Source organism: Anolis carolinensis, unplaced genomic scaffold, assembly GCF_035594765.1.
Source record: "Anolis carolinensis isolate JA03-04 unplaced genomic scaffold, rAnoCar3.1.pri scaffold_10, whole genome shotgun sequence".
NCBI lineage: Eukaryota > Metazoa > Chordata > Lepidosauria > Squamata > Dactyloidae > Anolis > Anolis carolinensis.
This window is the reverse complement of record NW_026943821.1, coordinates 19,337,424-19,353,581: the sequence shown is the minus strand read 5'-3', so window position 1 is coordinate 19,353,581 and position 16,158 is coordinate 19,337,424. Positions and strand designations below refer to the sequence as shown.

Genomic DNA, 16,158 nt, shown 5'->3' with positions numbered 1-16,158 from the left:
TGTGCCCAAGGAGATGGTTGGGACTGTCCACCTCTTTCTTTAAGAGTCCAAGCCTCCTTTGCTGAACCAGGATTGTTGAATGTGTCAGGAGCAGAAGACACATTTTGGCCCTGGCTCATTTGAACCCTGTCTTTGCATGTCTGGTTAGTTGAATATTGAAAGGGGAAGCTGATCATGTTGTCCAAGAAAGTCACGTTCCCATTGATGGTGGCTGTACGTTGGGAGTATCACTTGGATTTAGGCCCATGAAAAGAGGATATAGCATAGCATCATCCTTTAAAAAAAAGATTGCATTCAGTAATAGTTTGGGTTTCTGTTGTCTTGATAGTTAGATCTATTTATTGATAAGTCCACTGACCATATCAGCAGTAAAAGACTAAAACCAAAAAGTACACAGGCAAATAGACCCTAATTACTATCCTAAAACTCCTCTAATAGTTAACTACAGTAAATTAGAACACGATAAAACTTGATTAAATGATAGCTTTGGTAAAATGGGATTAAGTTACAAGTTGAAAGCAGGGCAAGTAGAGTAGCAAGTGTAAAAATATCAGTCAGAGAATTTAGATAACATTAATCACCATGTTGTCTTGATTGTTTCGCACATGATTTATTTCTGTTAGACATTGCCTCCCTGAGAGATATGTCCCTCTGGACATATGAGTGTAACTATAAGTAGATTAAATATGAAGTAGAAAAACAAATCCAGTTGTGGCTACTGGTTGTTGTGGCTACTAGACTCTGATTTTGGATCTATTTGGATCATACCTCATTGCAATGCACTGCTTTGGCGGTGGGTTGAGTGCTGAGTTAAAACATTCTTCCTCTGTCTGGCTCCCTTTAAAGAGGAAAGTGTTGATTTTGTGTTGCTGGAATAATGAACAGGGGCTTCTGCCCAAGTGGCTGCTGCTTTATATACCAAAGCTCAGTTCTAGCTCAACTGTAACATCGGAGCTACCTGTCAGCTCTGCAGACTTCCAAGAACAAAGATGGAAACCAAATCAGTATTTGAATGCAGAGCAGCCCAATATTCCTGTTGTTTTTCTTCAGCCTACCATCAGTTTTTGATATATGACCCTTTCTCGCTTCTCTAAAAGCGTTCTCAAGCATTTTTAATCATTGACATGGATTTTTTTTAGAAATGATTATTACAAAAAATTAATATGACTAATTTGTAATTATTTGGTGCTTAATAAAGTCAAAGAATTAAGAAAATAGAAAACCACATTGTAGATGGATTGGATCCATCAAGGAAGCCAAGCCCTGAGTTTGCAAGATCTGAGCAGAGCTGGTAGTAACAGAATCTCTCAGAAGTCCCTCATGCATAAAATTGCCATATTTGAGGCCTATTAGACATCAAATAGCAAGTCATTTTCTCCTAGTGCTCACTCCCGCTTTTCAGGAGTCAGCCCAGAGCTTTAGATGCCAATACCTGTCCACTGATTTTTTAAAAAATAGGCTTAACTGCTGTCATACAAGCTCTTCCATCCTTATCTTGCCATATTGTTCATTGCTAGTTCTCTTACTATCAGTTCCCATTGGGGATTGAGAGTCTTGATAACGTTGCTGACTATTCGTGTTCCTCCCAACCAATCTGGTGTTTTCCCCTGTTAACCTTTTTGCTTTTATTTGTGTTTTGAATTGTCTATAGCTTCCATAGGAGACTTTCCTCCAAAAAAATTGACGTAGCTTTTGAGGCTTTTATTACCACTGTGTGTTACTTAAAAGCACAGCAGCCCAAGGTGTGAGAATATTGATGGGCAAAGTCTCTACAAGCAGGTTTGTAAGTGAATGCACAGGCTGGGTAAGACTTTTTACGTATTTCTTGCCTTCTAGCTGTGCCAAGTCGCTTCCGAAGCACCTGTTTATAGTTTGAAATTTCGAAATTGCATTATAAAAGAGATGGAAGAAGAAGAGATGGAATAAACAAAACAATGACTTGATGTCCATTATCACGGGGATCTTCTGAAAGCTACTTGATTTAAACTCTCAGAGTGACAGTCCTTGATTTCTTGTCTTCCATTTCTCCTATAACTAGATACTTAGAAGATCAAAAGAACGAGAATGGGAAAGATAAGGAGCAGAAACTGGCCAATGTGGATAAGGAAAAAATGAAAGAGAAGGGAGGTTTCTCTGAGATGGGATTGTCAGACAACAAAGGGAAACTGGATCCATACACTTCCAAAGCCGACGCAGAAAAGATGTACCGCGGAAGCCAGTCCCCCAAACGTTATAAGCTGCGGGAGGACTTTGAGAAGAAGATGGCTGAGTTCCATAAGGAGCACTACGGCAAAGAGGAGGCGGATGAGCCGGGGAAGGCCAAGGGCAAAGGGCGGAAGGAGGCCAGTTTCGAGGATGACGACGACGAGGACGAGCCACCCCGATTCCTCTCCAAGACGGTGTCCGCCGGCAAGAGCCAGGAGGAAGAGCGGGGAGGGAAGTGGGAAGGCCTGGTCTTCCTGCCTCCCTCCAAAGAGAAGCAGCGGAAGGCGGAGGAGGCGGAGGAGGAGCCCTATGGGGAGCCCTCCAAGAAGGAGGAGCGGCAGGCAGCCAAGAGGGCAGACCCCGGGCACAGGGGATTCGTCCCCGAGAAGAACTTCCGGGTCACAACCTACAAAGCAGGCCAAGAGAAAAGTGCCGCCTCCCCTCCGCCTCCAAGAAAGGCCTCCACCGAAGGCAGGGAGAAGCCTGGCACCAGGGGAGAGGGTCTGGCCACAGGGAAGTCCTTCTCTATCACCCGCGAGACCCAGGTCAACCTCCGCATGGATTCCTTTGACGAGGATCTCGCTCGGTGAGGAGCTCACCTGCTTTCCACAAAAGGGAAAAGGGTTAAAGTGCGGGGCATGGCTCTATATTGCAATACACCCTCTGGTCTCTCAGAAGTCCTTTAAAGAGAATAAGCCCAGAGCCCTTCCCTTCCCAAAACAACTAAATAGGAAACCCTGTAAGCATGTCTTCAGAGGTTACTTAGTACCAGGGATTAGTCATTAAATACATGAAAATAAACAATATCCAGTACAGAGGTAGATAATATAGCAAAGTGGCTGGAATTCATTAGTCTCAAAAGGGGTACTTCAAGTTCTAAGGCAGTGGTTCCCAACCTGTGGGTTCCCAGATGTTTTGGCCTTTAACTCACAGAAATCCTAACAGCTGGTAAACTGGCTGGGATACCAGCTGGGATACCACTGCTTTAAGGGGAGGCTTGTATACTGCCTAGTTTTGCTTTGCTTATCACTCATAGAAATATTGCATTCTCAAAGCACAGAGTTCTCTAATAAGTCCAGAGGTTTTGTCCTCTTTCCACTTTCCATCCAGACTGGAGTGGAATGGAGATCTAGCTCCACAACATGAAATGTGGAATTAAATTCTAGCTATCCACCTTCATAACCGTGTTCTGGAAAAGTAAGGAACAAGCAGAATTGGAGTTTCCTAAGCCAGCAATAATGTGTGGTTTAGCCTAAAGGCAGATGGGTCGAATTGTCTTGCATCTGTAATTTGTTGCAAGCAGAGTAGTAGGGCTACTGCTATGTCTTGTGGCTCTTAACATGGCTGTTAATGCATCGTCTCTCTCCGTCCCACATACAGCCCCAGCGGGATCTTGGCCCAGGAACGCAAGTTGAGCCGCGACTTGGTGCACAGCAGCAAGAAGGAGCAGGAGTTCCGCTCTATTTTCCATCACATCCAGTCAGCCCAGTCTCAGCGGAGCCCTTCTGAGCTCTTTGCGCAGCACATTGTGACCATCGTCCACCATGTCAAAGGTGAGTGGCGTGAGAGGCGGGGGTAGGAGAGTGAGTAAGCTATGGCTTGGGACTGCCCTGCTTCGTCACTGATCTGTGGCAGATGGGACCACAGTGGGCTCCATGGTTGATCTTTCCTTTGTTTTGGTGTGTCCTCTTGCAGTGTTATCCTCCAGAGCGGCCAGAGTAGGATTTGCTTGCTATTTCAAGAATTCTGGAATTGACTGTTTTGACCTTTTGGGGGTTTGCCTTTTGCTCCACCTCTAAAGAGAGTGAGCTGACTCAAAGAGGCCATTTGGCAACTATATAGCCATCTCTGTTCCCTGGTGAACTCAGCTGAATCGTAAACAAGAGGAGGGCCAGAACAAAAAGGACAATGTTTTTCCACTCATAGAATGATTTGCCAGAGTCTTTTCTTTGGAATCTTGGATGCCCTGCCCCAGCTGTGCATGAAATGTGAGCTTGGTAGTTCTGACATTATTATAAAGACCAAGCATCCACAAAAGAGGATTGCAGTAAATGAGAAAGAAAACATTGACCCCGATCCATACTGGGGAAGTTGGATTGCCCTGCAAATGATATGCACATGATATGGGCTCCTTCTTATATAAAATCTCTCTTCAAGCAGGATGGCTTAAAAATGAATGGCAAGATCCACTTTACCTGAAGATATAAACAGTTCAGAAGCAGGATGGATAGGAGAGTGGCATGGAGTAGCATTGGGTCATTTTGGTATTCAGTAGGCCCAACTGCCTTGAACACTGGCTGCTTAAGGGCTGATGAATTTCTTATTTAGTGAAAGGGAAGGGAACAGGAGTCATCTCTTTCTCTTTCCCTCCTTCCTTCACCTTTTCATCTATTGTTTGCTTCCCGAATCAGACCTCACTTTTATGTCGTCCAAAGTCCAAACACAGTGTATTAATAATGTGGTATTCCCTCAACACATATGCAGAGCATCACTTTGGCTCCTCGGGAATGACGTTGAATGAGCGTTTTACAAAATACCTAAAGCGAGCGGAGCAGGAGTCAACTAAGAACAAAAGCCCCGAAATCCACAGGTGAGCAGCAGGTGGCAGGGAGCTACATTTCCCAAAAAATGGAGGAGAACTCGGGCCTTTGCTCCAAAACCCATAGCTGCTCTCTCCTCAGTTTCAGATCATAGCCTTTAAATTCCAAGAAGGACTTGAAAGACTTGGTGGCTGTTTATTAATGTTAAGTAGGATGCGGTGGGTAGGTCACTACAGAGCTTGCAGGCCCTGAGTTATATATCATATTTGCCGTATTTTTGGGGAGCAGGTTGAAGTCATAACCAAATGTGGGAATCACTGCTTTGGTGTATCAAAAAGCATTTTCCAATTATTTGCCAAAAAGTATTTTTAACCGGACATTAGCTGTTTTTTGGCTTTTCCTTTATTGATCCTCCGTTTTAAAAAAGTGATGGAAAGTATTAAATATTTGGAAATAAAAATATTCTCCCAAATGACCGGGAAACATGTATTCCAAGTATTGAGAAGCCCTAAGAGAAGAATCCTAGACTTCATTTATCCTCCATAAAAAAGAACAATGGAAAGTATTAAATATATGGGATAAAAATATCCCCTCAAAGTATTGAAAAACATTCTGGGAGAGTGGAGTGTAACCCTCCAAGCCCTGCTCATATAAATTGATGTTTTTAGAGTCAGTGCACTGAGACTGAAGTCTGGTTTGCTCATTATATACATACCAAAAGAAGTGATGTTTCCATAGCATTTTCTTAACCCTGCTGTGCCTTTTTTGTTTTTAGGAGGATTGACATTTCCCCAAGTTCTTTTAGAAAACATGGATTCTCTCAAGAGGAGACCAAAAGTTCCAAAGAGTCCAGCTACAAGGTGAACTGTTATCCTCGATCTATAGTTTAAATACATGTAACATAGATATACTTGAGGCATGAACCTTTTATTTCTATATGCATAAATATATATCTCTAAATATATATTAAAAAGTGATATATTTTTTCGTTTCACTTGCTCTCTACTTAAGTTTGTGTTTTTCTTTCAAGGATGGGCATAATTCTAAAAATGAACTACAAAGGGTTAATTTTTAATAAAAAAAATGTATCAACAACCTTTGTGAAGTGAAGTGGTTAGAAATATGGTATAAAAAAAAAAGATCCCCAAAGTCAATTGAGGTTGAGCTTGAGACAAAAAGAGTGGATTTTTGGAAACAAGTGACCTTGATGATGGAAGAGGCTTTTTGTGATATTTTGCCGCTTGTAAGTATGACTCAATCCCTTGTCTTTCCGTGATATTTCCAACCGTATTTTCAGACAGACAGACAGACAGAGGTGCATGTCAGGAAAAGACGAGTAAAGCACAGCCGTATCTGAGCCAAATACAGAGATAATACATATTTTTTTTCTCCGAATGTGTTGCATACTGTTGAATGTTGTCAAGAATTATTAAAAATATGACCCCCTTAGGAGTATTTCAAACAAATGTTTATAAGCCCCTTGTGCAGATCGTTCACTATTTTTTCAAACCAAGCCAAACCAAAAGAAAAGGGAGAAACTTGTTGAATTTAAACATTGAATGTTAATGTACGTTCTTCATCTTAAAAGTTTTGAGCAGTGCTTCCAAAGTGTTTCCATATCACGCCTGTATTATGTCGTTTGTTAGTTTTGAAAGGTAAAATAGCCGTATCTCTGTTCTATGATTTTATCTCTGTTCTATACTATCTCCAGTGCATGCAGGTGAGTAAATGCACACAAATATCCCCATATTTAGCAAGTTTATTAATCATCAAGACAAGTTTCTTAAGCTGAAAAAAAATGGAGGAAATGAATGCCTATTATGTGCCTGGATTTTGCCGGTAGCTCTTCATGGCAAACCGGTGTCAATTGTGGTGTTAACAGATGAAACCTTTGTGTTCGCTATGAAAAACGCAAGAGCTCTCCTTCAGGTTTGGGAGTCAAAGAAAATCAATAGAGCTCACAAAAACCAGCTCCTATCATAATGGAAGCCACCCTTTAAGACTTGTATGAAGAAGACATTTTAAAGAGAGCTGCTGGTGACTTGCCTCTGAGCCGAAGCAAAACTGACTGCTACCTGAACTGAAAGTGACTTTGTAAAATCAAGAGATTCTGCACATCCAGCATTTTGGCAAAGGAAGCAAAGAGACACGAAACACCTTTTTAAAAGGTCATCTTTAGTACTTGAGCGACCATCTAAAATCTGTTCTTTCTTTCTTATTCCTTATGCCATTTAAAACACACAAATTATTATCAGTGTTGGGAAAATAGAGTAATATCATTGCATGTTTGGGAGGAAGAAACTGATTCTGTACTCTTTAGGGATCCCTGACACTTCCAACCATGGCTAAGAGCACAAAAGTCAGTGCCCAGTGCAAGCTATAATAAGTATCTTTCAGAATAGTTTGAACATGTCCTGCAGAGACATAGCTACAAACAGTAGGACTAGTAAAGAGTGAGTAGAGAAGAGGGGATTGTGCCGTAGTTGGACAGGAGAAGCAAGGAGCTCTTAGTCGAACAGAGAGTACTTGAGCTCCAGCCAAGTCTGGCTCCCTTTGGCTTTGGAGCTGCCAATGACAGGTGCGTTTTCGAACCTTTCCTCCCTGTCACCGAAGTGCAAGTAACACGATGCCGGGTTTGTGCTTACGGTGCAGAGCCTTGACTCTTGAGAGGTGAGACTGAGCATGAGGCAAAGCTGCAAAGTGGTGGTTCAGGTCAGGAAGACTACTAGGCCCGCTCTGCACGTAAACCCTTTGGCCAGGGTGGAGCAAACATTCAGGAGGCCAGAAAAAAATCAAACTATCCATAGCATTTTTACAGACAGTAGCTCTTTAGAGACCTAGCAGGATCGTTTCTCCTTTGCTGGAACAGCTAGGGCTTTGATGCTGGCTTTGTTCCCTTTGTTCTGTTTAATAATAACTTCTATTTGGCACAGTAAGAAGTGAATGCAGTGTAGGGATATTTGGTATCTGTGGCAGAGCAGAATGCAGTATAGCCAGTTCTATATATGAGTGTATGGTAGGAAACTAGAGGAAATTCACAGGTAAGGTTTGAAAAAAGATTAAAAAGTTTGATTAATGATAAAAAGAGTAGACAGACAAGAGAAAGTTACCAAATTTGAGTAGATGAGTCCCTAATGCTAACTCTTATGTCTGTATGTCAGGCATCTTAAGGCTGACAGAGGCCTCATGCTACTCCCTTCTTAAACAAAGGGCCATAAAACACATTAAAGGGCTTTTGGGAAGACTGGGAGAGACCTCTTCATTCAGGTAGGAAGCAAAACACAGTAAGATACATAGATCTAGGGAACAGATGAAACCAAGACAGCAAGCCTCTCCCACAGAGTTCCCTCTGTCCCTCATGGCTTTATATACAAGTTTTGGTGCTGCTTCACTTCCAACACGTAGGAAGGTTAGAATCTTGCCACTAAATCCTTTCCAGTCCTGAGGAGTGTTAGGATGCTGTAATGGTGAAGGAATAGCTGGAGGCCCAGGCATGAAACCTTTTCTCTCTGTCCCTTTCCTTCCAGGGCGAAAGCAAATATAAGGATGACCCGGTTGACCTCCGCCTTGACATTGAGCGGCGCAAAAAACATAAGGAGAAGGACAGGCGGGGCAAGTCAAGGGAATCGGTGGACTCCAGGCCCTCGAGCCATTCGCGGGAGCGGTCAGCAGAGAAGGCGGAAAGGTCTCACAAAGGGTCCAAAAAGAAGTATGTGCGAGAGGAATTGCCTCGTACCTTGTTATATGTGTTCCGCAGGATGGTTGGTTGCTGACAGAAGCATCTGATCATGAACTGAATAGAAGAAACTGCTTGGCACCGCAGTCTAGGATGCTGCAAATGGTAGGCTGTTGGAGGCGGCCTCTCCACACTGAGGCTCCCTTAAATTTGGAGGAAGGCGTGCCTGAGGTTTGTTGGTATGTGTCCGTACCTCCTCTGTGTCCAGGAAGTTGCAGCGCCTCCCAAGGCATGCCAGAGATAGAAGTCGATTCTGGGGACAGGAGGATAATATAGGGTTCATTTTTGTTCACAACAGACCCGTTTGCTCAGTTTGTTGGGGCCAAGCACCGCCTCATGTATAAATGTGGGATTTTTAAGAATATATATTCTCCAATGAAGCCTGTAGCTGGTGGGCCAGGTGTATTTCTGGGTTTTAGGGACAGCGGTCTTCTCATTGAGCGACTCATGATCGGCTCCCAATGACATTGAGGTTTTATCAGAACATAGATGGCCAGTTGCAGGTGGAAGAGCCATGTGGGGATTGGCACATTGATTCTCAGTCCCTTTACGTTTGCGACACAAGTCTTGCTGGAGAACAAAGGCCAGGAGGGGAGTGCATTTGGTTTGTGCAGAACCACAGATGCAAAGGGCAGCAGGGATCTGGAAAAAACTGCCAGTGCCTTGTGCATTGAGTTTCCTAAAGATGCTGATTTCTAGGCAGTTAAACTGTAGTTCTGAGTGGGCTGTACATCCATTTCTGACAGGCAGCTTAGATCTGGCTGCTCCTAACTGACCTTTCTCTTTTATTTTTCCTCCCTGCTTTGTCCTGACTCAGGAAGCACCGTCGTGTCCGGGAGCGCTCTCGATCCAGCTCTTCCTCCTCTCGGTCCTCACGTTCCTACAAGGCAGAGGAGTACCCTGAAGAGGCCGAAGAGCGAGAGGAGCCTGCTCAACCCGGCTTTGACAAGTCCCGCCTCGGCACCAAGGAGTTTCCCGGCCCCAGCGAGAGGGGCAGGGCCCGGGGGACCTTCGTAAGTGGCCCTTCCTGAGAGGGGGAGCGGTGGGCTGGGATGGAAGCTGTGGGCTCCCCTTCATTCTTACAAGGAAGGGGCCAGGCCCTCCAGGAAGAGACTTTTCTATGCACATCTTGCTATGGCTGCCTACCTACCCAACCCTTTGCCTATTTAGAGAAATGGATCTAATTCAAGTAAAACATGGTTCAAGTGAAACATGAGGAAAATGAGTTGTCATGAAATTTTGTGAGGGTTTAAGGAGAGGTTGGGGGGAATCTTGTATCCTACATCCCATTTTAAAACTTACTAAAACAGAACAGATTCTAAGTCCCTCCCAAGATCCACGGAAGTGTTGAGCAGCATTTAGGTATCTTTGTTGGGATCCAGTTCCCTCTTGGTTTAAGCAGCTTACAGCAGACTTGCTGAAAGGGCACAGACTTTGATCCAAGAATGAAGAGGAGGTCATCTTCCCAGCCAGCACACAAATTTTTATCTCTCGTGTCCCTTCTTTTCATGACACCAAGCAGCAGTTCCGGGCCAGGGGCCGTGGCTGGGGAAGAGGCACCTTTTCCGGCAACAGCAACAACAACAACAGCAGCAGCGGCGGAGTTGGCGGCAGCAGTGGTGGAGTTGGTGGCGGCAGTGGCAGTGGCGTTGGAGGTGGTGTGAGCACCGACTTCCAGAAGCGGCCCCGAGAGGAGGAGTGGGACCCCGAGTATACACCCAAGAGCAAGAAATACTACTTGGTAGGTGCGCTGGAGGCTGAGGGGATTTGCGTAAGGGATCCATGCGTAAGGATATCTGTGTGGAAAGATTGCACAGGTGTGGGTTGAGGGCTGTGGACCCTTTGGTTGGACACTTTGGCAGCTCCCTTGACCCTTGAGGACTAATTCACACACAGTGGGCCTCTCCCAAGGCCGTCTTGTGGGCTAGATTTACACTGCACTGTGATAACAGTGTTGAGGCTTGGTGCCCCCCCCCCCCCCAAATCCCTAGTATCTATTCCAATCAGACACTAGAGAAGAGGAGATTAAAATGTAATAGATTTATTCTGACTGGAGCAAAGTCACTGGGTGTGCAACAGGAAAAATAGTGCCACGGGGATGAGATGCAACTCAGCCCTTTTATAGTAGAGGTTTCTAAAATTTCTCCACTTCCATCGCCACCTCTAATTCACAACAATTCCCCCCTTCCTCTTCAAGTCACAAAGTCTTCCTTTTGAACTTTCCCCTACTTTTATCTCTTCAGTTTCTTATCTAAGCCTCTGCTGTTTTGACTGGCAGAGAATTGCAGTTTTCTTCTCAACCCTTCCAATCCCCCGCTTCCTTATGTCTTAATCTTCTTTGGCTTTCTTTAGTAAAATTTCATCCTCTTCAACAATTGGAGTCGTAGAGTTGGAGGAGACCCCAATTTGCCATCCAGTCCGACCCCCCTTTGCCAGGCAGGAAAAGCACAATGAAATTGGGAACACTTTGATGGGCATAGTGCCTTCCTGTAAAGCTCTAGGATATTTAGTTTCATTAATACTGTGCAAGAGAGCATTTGCACTTGATTGAAGATAAGACTGTGGTAGATAACAGGATGAGGGACTAGAGGAGGAAATCCTAAGAGTATGGTGCTGTGCAGGTTTCTCCCTTGGTAAGGAACCTCTCCTCAGACTAAAGAGAATGGCGTAGGATGGGAGCCACTGAAATTAAAATATCCAGCTGATACAGTTGTGTAGTATGGATATACTTACTCTTTATATTCACTAGTGTAAAAGTTAACCTGATGTATAAGTTGAGGGCAGGTTTGGAGACCAAAACTGGATTTTAGTAGGACCCATGGATACGTTGACAGTCACTGCACCTCTCATGAGCCAGCCATCATTTCCTGGCCTAAAAGGCCAGAAGCTCCCCATAGCACAGGGAGTAGAGGAGGTCCATGCTTTGTAAAGTTTCTCCCAGGACAGACTGGGGTCTTGCTCAGAGAAGGGGTTAAGTTACAGCACTCATATATACCCATGGATAAGTCGACCAAGGTTTTGGATGTTGATTTTTTTTTTACTGAAATATTTAGACTTCTATGCGAGTATATAGATAGGATAAGTGTCTGGGAAACGGACAGAGATGGAAAGCGCTTAGATAACTGCATGTGCTGCAGACCAAGACTGTCCTCTTTCTTTTTGCATTTGTAGCATGATGACCGCGAGGGTGAAGGCGGAGAGAAGTGGGGCGGCCGGGGCAGGGGCCGAGGCATCTTCCCCCGCGGACGGGGCCGCTTCCTCTACCGGAAGTCCAATGCCAGTCCCAAATGGGCCCATGACAAGTTCAGCGGCGAGGAGGGCGAAATTGAGGATGACGAGAGCGGGGCCGAGACCCGGGAGGAGAAGGAACCCCTGCCGACAGTAGCTGAGTAGCAAAAAGCAGGAGGAGATGTTCCGGTCAATCTGGACTATCATTGATCCTTATTGGCTAGTTGATTGTTTTGTTTTACAGATTCTCTGTTTTTTTCCCTTCTCAATGACCCCAGAGTACTTCTCTTGGCAATCATTTTTTGATTTCTTTCTTTTTTTAATGATTATGGAGTTGGGGAGCTGTTTCCTCACTCTTTTGTCCCCCCCGTCCCTTGTTGGTAGATATTTTTTAAACCCCTTTATTTTAAGCGTTTGCATATTCTTAGGCCATGCCCTCTGAAAAATGGTTACTTTCAGAAACGCCTTCCTAGTTCTTAACGTGACACCAGAGCAATGCATGTGAATCCTCAAGACCTGGGTAGAAACCATTGGGACCAAATCCAGGTGTTCTTAAGTTCAAGGAACTGTTCCTCTGACTTGAATGCAGAGCCTTTTCTTTTAATGGAGCCGGTGTTTGTTTCTTTGTTCGTTCGTTTTCCTTTTGCGCTGGGATTTTTAAAGTTTAGCATGGCGCAGTGGAGGGCTCCAGTCTTCCCTCCTCTTCCTTTTGCTGGATTTCCCCAAAATGTAAACTGCTCTGGGATGATGTTCGGTCACCTCACTCTCTGTTTCTTCCTTTTTGGCTTCAGCTCCGGATCCAAACACTCAACTTTGAGGGCCACGTTGTTTTCTAAGACACTTCTGAATATATTAGGTTAAAAGAAAACCCCAAAATAAAGCTTGTAGCATGAAAAATGTGGGATTCTCCCCAGTATTTTTATTAATGTTTTAATAAAGCAAGATTTACTCACTTCTTGTGGGTGGCTGACCATTGTGGGTGGTGAGTTGTCTCTTCAGCGTTATGCCATCATGATCTGAAGGTGACCCTTTGGTGTTGATGACCAGTGATGAAATGCATCATTGCTGTGTTGAGAGGTTGTTCCTCTTGAAATAGGGCTTGTCTCGCCTCACTCCAGCCTCTTTCTCCCTCTCCCTGTACTATCCATAGAGCTCACTTTGTGCGATTGGTGCACTTCTTGCTTAGCGCCCACAAGTTTTTGTTTTTGACTTCCTTCAAATAAAACTACGTTAAACCAATGACCTGTGTGTCCCTCTCCTGATGCTTTCTTCCACGCTTATAACAGATGAACCTCTTTCAGACAAAGCCGACAGCAAAAGAACATCCGACAGAGAAAGAGGAGAGCTCAAAGTCTATAATATAACTCACAATAATAATAATTTTATTTTTATACCCCGCCTCCATCTCCCCAGGGGGACTCGGGGCGACTTACATGGGGCCAAAGCCCAGGCAAATACAATAACAAACATAAAACAACATCAAATAACAAACCACATGCAAATAAAAATTAAAGATTAACATAAAAGTAAAATAACAAACATTAATAAAACACAAGTTATAACACAACACTATTATAAAAATGAACTGGGCAAAAGTGCGCTAAGTGAGTTTTGTAAACAAGAGGTAGTTAAAAGTGCTATAAGATCATGGGAGAGCACCGTGAAGTGGGGGTGAACCCTGTGGCAATATCGGCAAGATTAACAATGCAAAGGCACAACCAATCAAAAAGTAATCGCTGGTACAAATTTTATCATACAACTGGGCAGTACTTATCCAAAGGCCTGTGTGAAGAGCCAAGTTTTAATGCTCTTCCTAAACGCTACCAAGGTTGGAGCTTGCCTAATTTCCCTGGAGAGCGCGTTCCAGAGCCAATCTCCGAGGATGCCTACCATAGATGTGGGCAAAACGTCAGGAGAGAATGCTTCTGGAACATGGCCAGACAGTCCGGAAAACACACAACAACCCTGTGATTCCGGCCGTGAAAGCCTTCGACAACACTATGATAAGATGAATTGCCTCAGGAGCTACAGGAAGGTCCCCCTAGCCTTCCCCACTTCAGCAATGACCAGAGGACTGGAAAGTCCTACACACAACCCTTCCCCATAGCAAATGTAGCCATTACTACTATTTTCCATCTATAGGAAAAGGAAGGAACTTTGAAGTGGTCCAGATGAAGGCTAATGCCAATATATTATCCATTATGGCCTATAACAGATGGGCAGCTGTGGGAGGCTATAGGGCCATATTAAACCACATGGAGAACTTGAGTGGTATGCTGCACCAGCACCGCAGTGGATGACCCCAACATTAGGTAAAGGTTTTCCCCTGACATTTAAGTTTAGTCATGTCTGACTTTGGGAGTTATTGCTCATCTCCATTTCTAAGCTGAAGAGCCTCCAAGGTCATGTGGCCAGCATGACTGCATTGAGTGCCATTACCTTCCCGCCAGTACCTATTGATCTACTCACATTTGCATATTTTCGAACTAGGTTGGCAGAAGCTGGGGCTAACAGCGAGATCTCACCCCGCTCCATGGATTCAGACCCCCGACCTTTCAGTCAGCAAGAAGGGGTGGCCTTGGATGACTTTTAGGGCCTCCTATGATAAAGCTGGGGGCCTCTGGTGGCACAGTGTGTTAAAGCGCTGAGCTGCTGAACTTGCAGACCAAAAGGTGCCAGGTTCAAATCCCGGGAACTGAATGAGCGCCCGCTGTTAGCCCCAGCTCCTGCCAACCTAGCAGTTCGAAAACATGCAAATGTGAGTAGATCAATAGGTACTGCTCTGGCGGGAAGGTAACGGCACTCCATGCAGTCATTCCGGCCACATGACCTTGGAGGTGTTTCCAGACAACGCCGGCTCTTCGGCTTAGAAATGGAGATGAGCACCAAACCCCAGAGTTGGTCACGACTGGACTTAACCTCAGGGAAACCTTTACTTTTACCTATGATAAAGCTAAAGGTCATCCAAGCCCACCCCTTCCGCCAGACAGGAAGACTCCATCTAAGCCCTCCTGACAGACGCCCAACGTCTTCACAGCCTCCCGGAAATGAGACTCCACCACATTATGTTTTAAACTGGAAATGTGCCCTATCCTGTTTTCATTCTATTTAACACCAATGTGTAAGTTTAAAAACGGTGACTGAGATGGGAGGACGTTGCAACCAAAGACTCCTCCGCATCCAGTCCAACCAGCTTTGCATAAATAAGAGTGCAATTGCAGGATTTGGGGGTGGCTGTATTTGGGCAAAGCCGGCCTTGGATTTGTGCAATTTTCATGGAGTTGAGATGTAAATAACATCTGAGTGACCCAAAAGGGAGCCAAGTCCTGGCTTGCAAGGGACCCTGTTCCACGGTCTTCCATGGAGGGTGCTTTGGTGGGCTTCACCTGCCCCCTGCCGGCCCCACTTGGTAGGGCCTTCCTGGCCTTGGGGTTTGGTTGCTGAAAGAAGCTAGTAAAACCACTTGGTGGTGCCTTTGACCTCTGATTCACCACTGAGACTCTTCCTGTTCGTGCCTTTGGCGCTGCCTTAGCGGAGAGTGAAACCTTTACAGTTGGGTTGTGTAAGGAAAGTGGGAGAATCCGATGCAAGAGCTCAAGGGCCTTGCAGGGATTTGCTTCCTGTGTTAACCAACTTGCTGGCCCAAGAGACAATAGAAGTAAACAAACGGGGAAAAGGAAACTTCCTACTTACTTAGGCGATCCCTCATTCATGTATGATGATCCTCCAGGTGTAGTGTCTTGGTGGTGGGTACGTAGGTGATGAGTCCTATTCTTGACCCACATGTTCTTCCGCAGTGAGGACATCAGTTTCCAGGTGGAAGGTGGTCCCGATCAGTTTTGGCTTGACACACCTTCCTCTTGGCACGTTTCTCCTTTTTGCCCTCCATTCGTGCCTCTTCGAATCCAGCAGCACTGCTGGTCACAGCTGACCTCCAGTTAGAGCACTCAAGGGACAGAGCTTCCCAGTTCTCGGTGTCTATGCCACAGTTTTTAAGGTTAGCTTTAAGCTTGTTCCATGTAGTCATGGAATGGCATTCCATGTAGTCATGCCGGCCACATGACCTTGGAGGTGTCTACAGACAACGCTGGCTCTTCGGCTTAGAAATGGAGATGAGCACTAACCCCCAGAGTTGGACACAACTGGACTTAACGTCAGGGGAAACCTTTACCTTTACCTTAAGCCTGTATTTAAATATCTTACGTTTTCCATTCTTGAGTTGGGAGTAACTCTTTTGTGAGATGGTCATCGGGCATTCGGACAACATGGCAAGTCAAGCGGGGAATTGATGGCGTAGGAGCATCACTTCAATGCTGGTTGTCACTGCTTCTTCATCAAGCATGCTGACATTTGTCTGCCTGTCTTCCCAAGAGATTTGCAGGATTTTTCAGAGGTAACACCCTAAACTACAGTAGAGTCTCACTTATCCAACGTTCTGGATTATCCAGC

At 44.9% G+C, this 16,158-nt stretch overlaps 1 protein-coding gene across 2 annotated transcripts in view; it reads left to right on the top strand.

The window, feature by feature from the left end:
• thrap3 (thyroid hormone receptor associated protein 3) overlaps window positions 1–12,948 on the top strand; it is a 29,313-nt gene extending 16,365 nt beyond the window's left edge. For both annotated transcript variants that reach the window (XM_008120581.3, XM_062962907.1), the window contains exons 5-12: window positions 2,039–2,791; window positions 3,586–3,758; window positions 4,690–4,795; window positions 5,521–5,605; window positions 8,273–8,454; window positions 9,299–9,494; window positions 10,004–10,222; window positions 11,653–12,948. In XM_008120581.3, coding sequence (XP_008118788.1) covers window positions 2,039–2,791; window positions 3,586–3,758; window positions 4,690–4,795; window positions 5,521–5,605; window positions 8,273–8,454; window positions 9,299–9,494; window positions 10,004–10,222; window positions 11,653–11,874 — 1,936 coding nt within the window. In that variant the 3' untranslated portion in view covers window positions 11,875–12,948. The remainder of the gene's footprint in view (window positions 1–2,038; window positions 2,792–3,585; window positions 3,759–4,689; window positions 4,796–5,520; window positions 5,606–8,272; window positions 8,455–9,298; window positions 9,495–10,003; window positions 10,223–11,652) is intronic.
• Window positions 12,949–16,158: the final 3,210 nt, after the last annotated feature.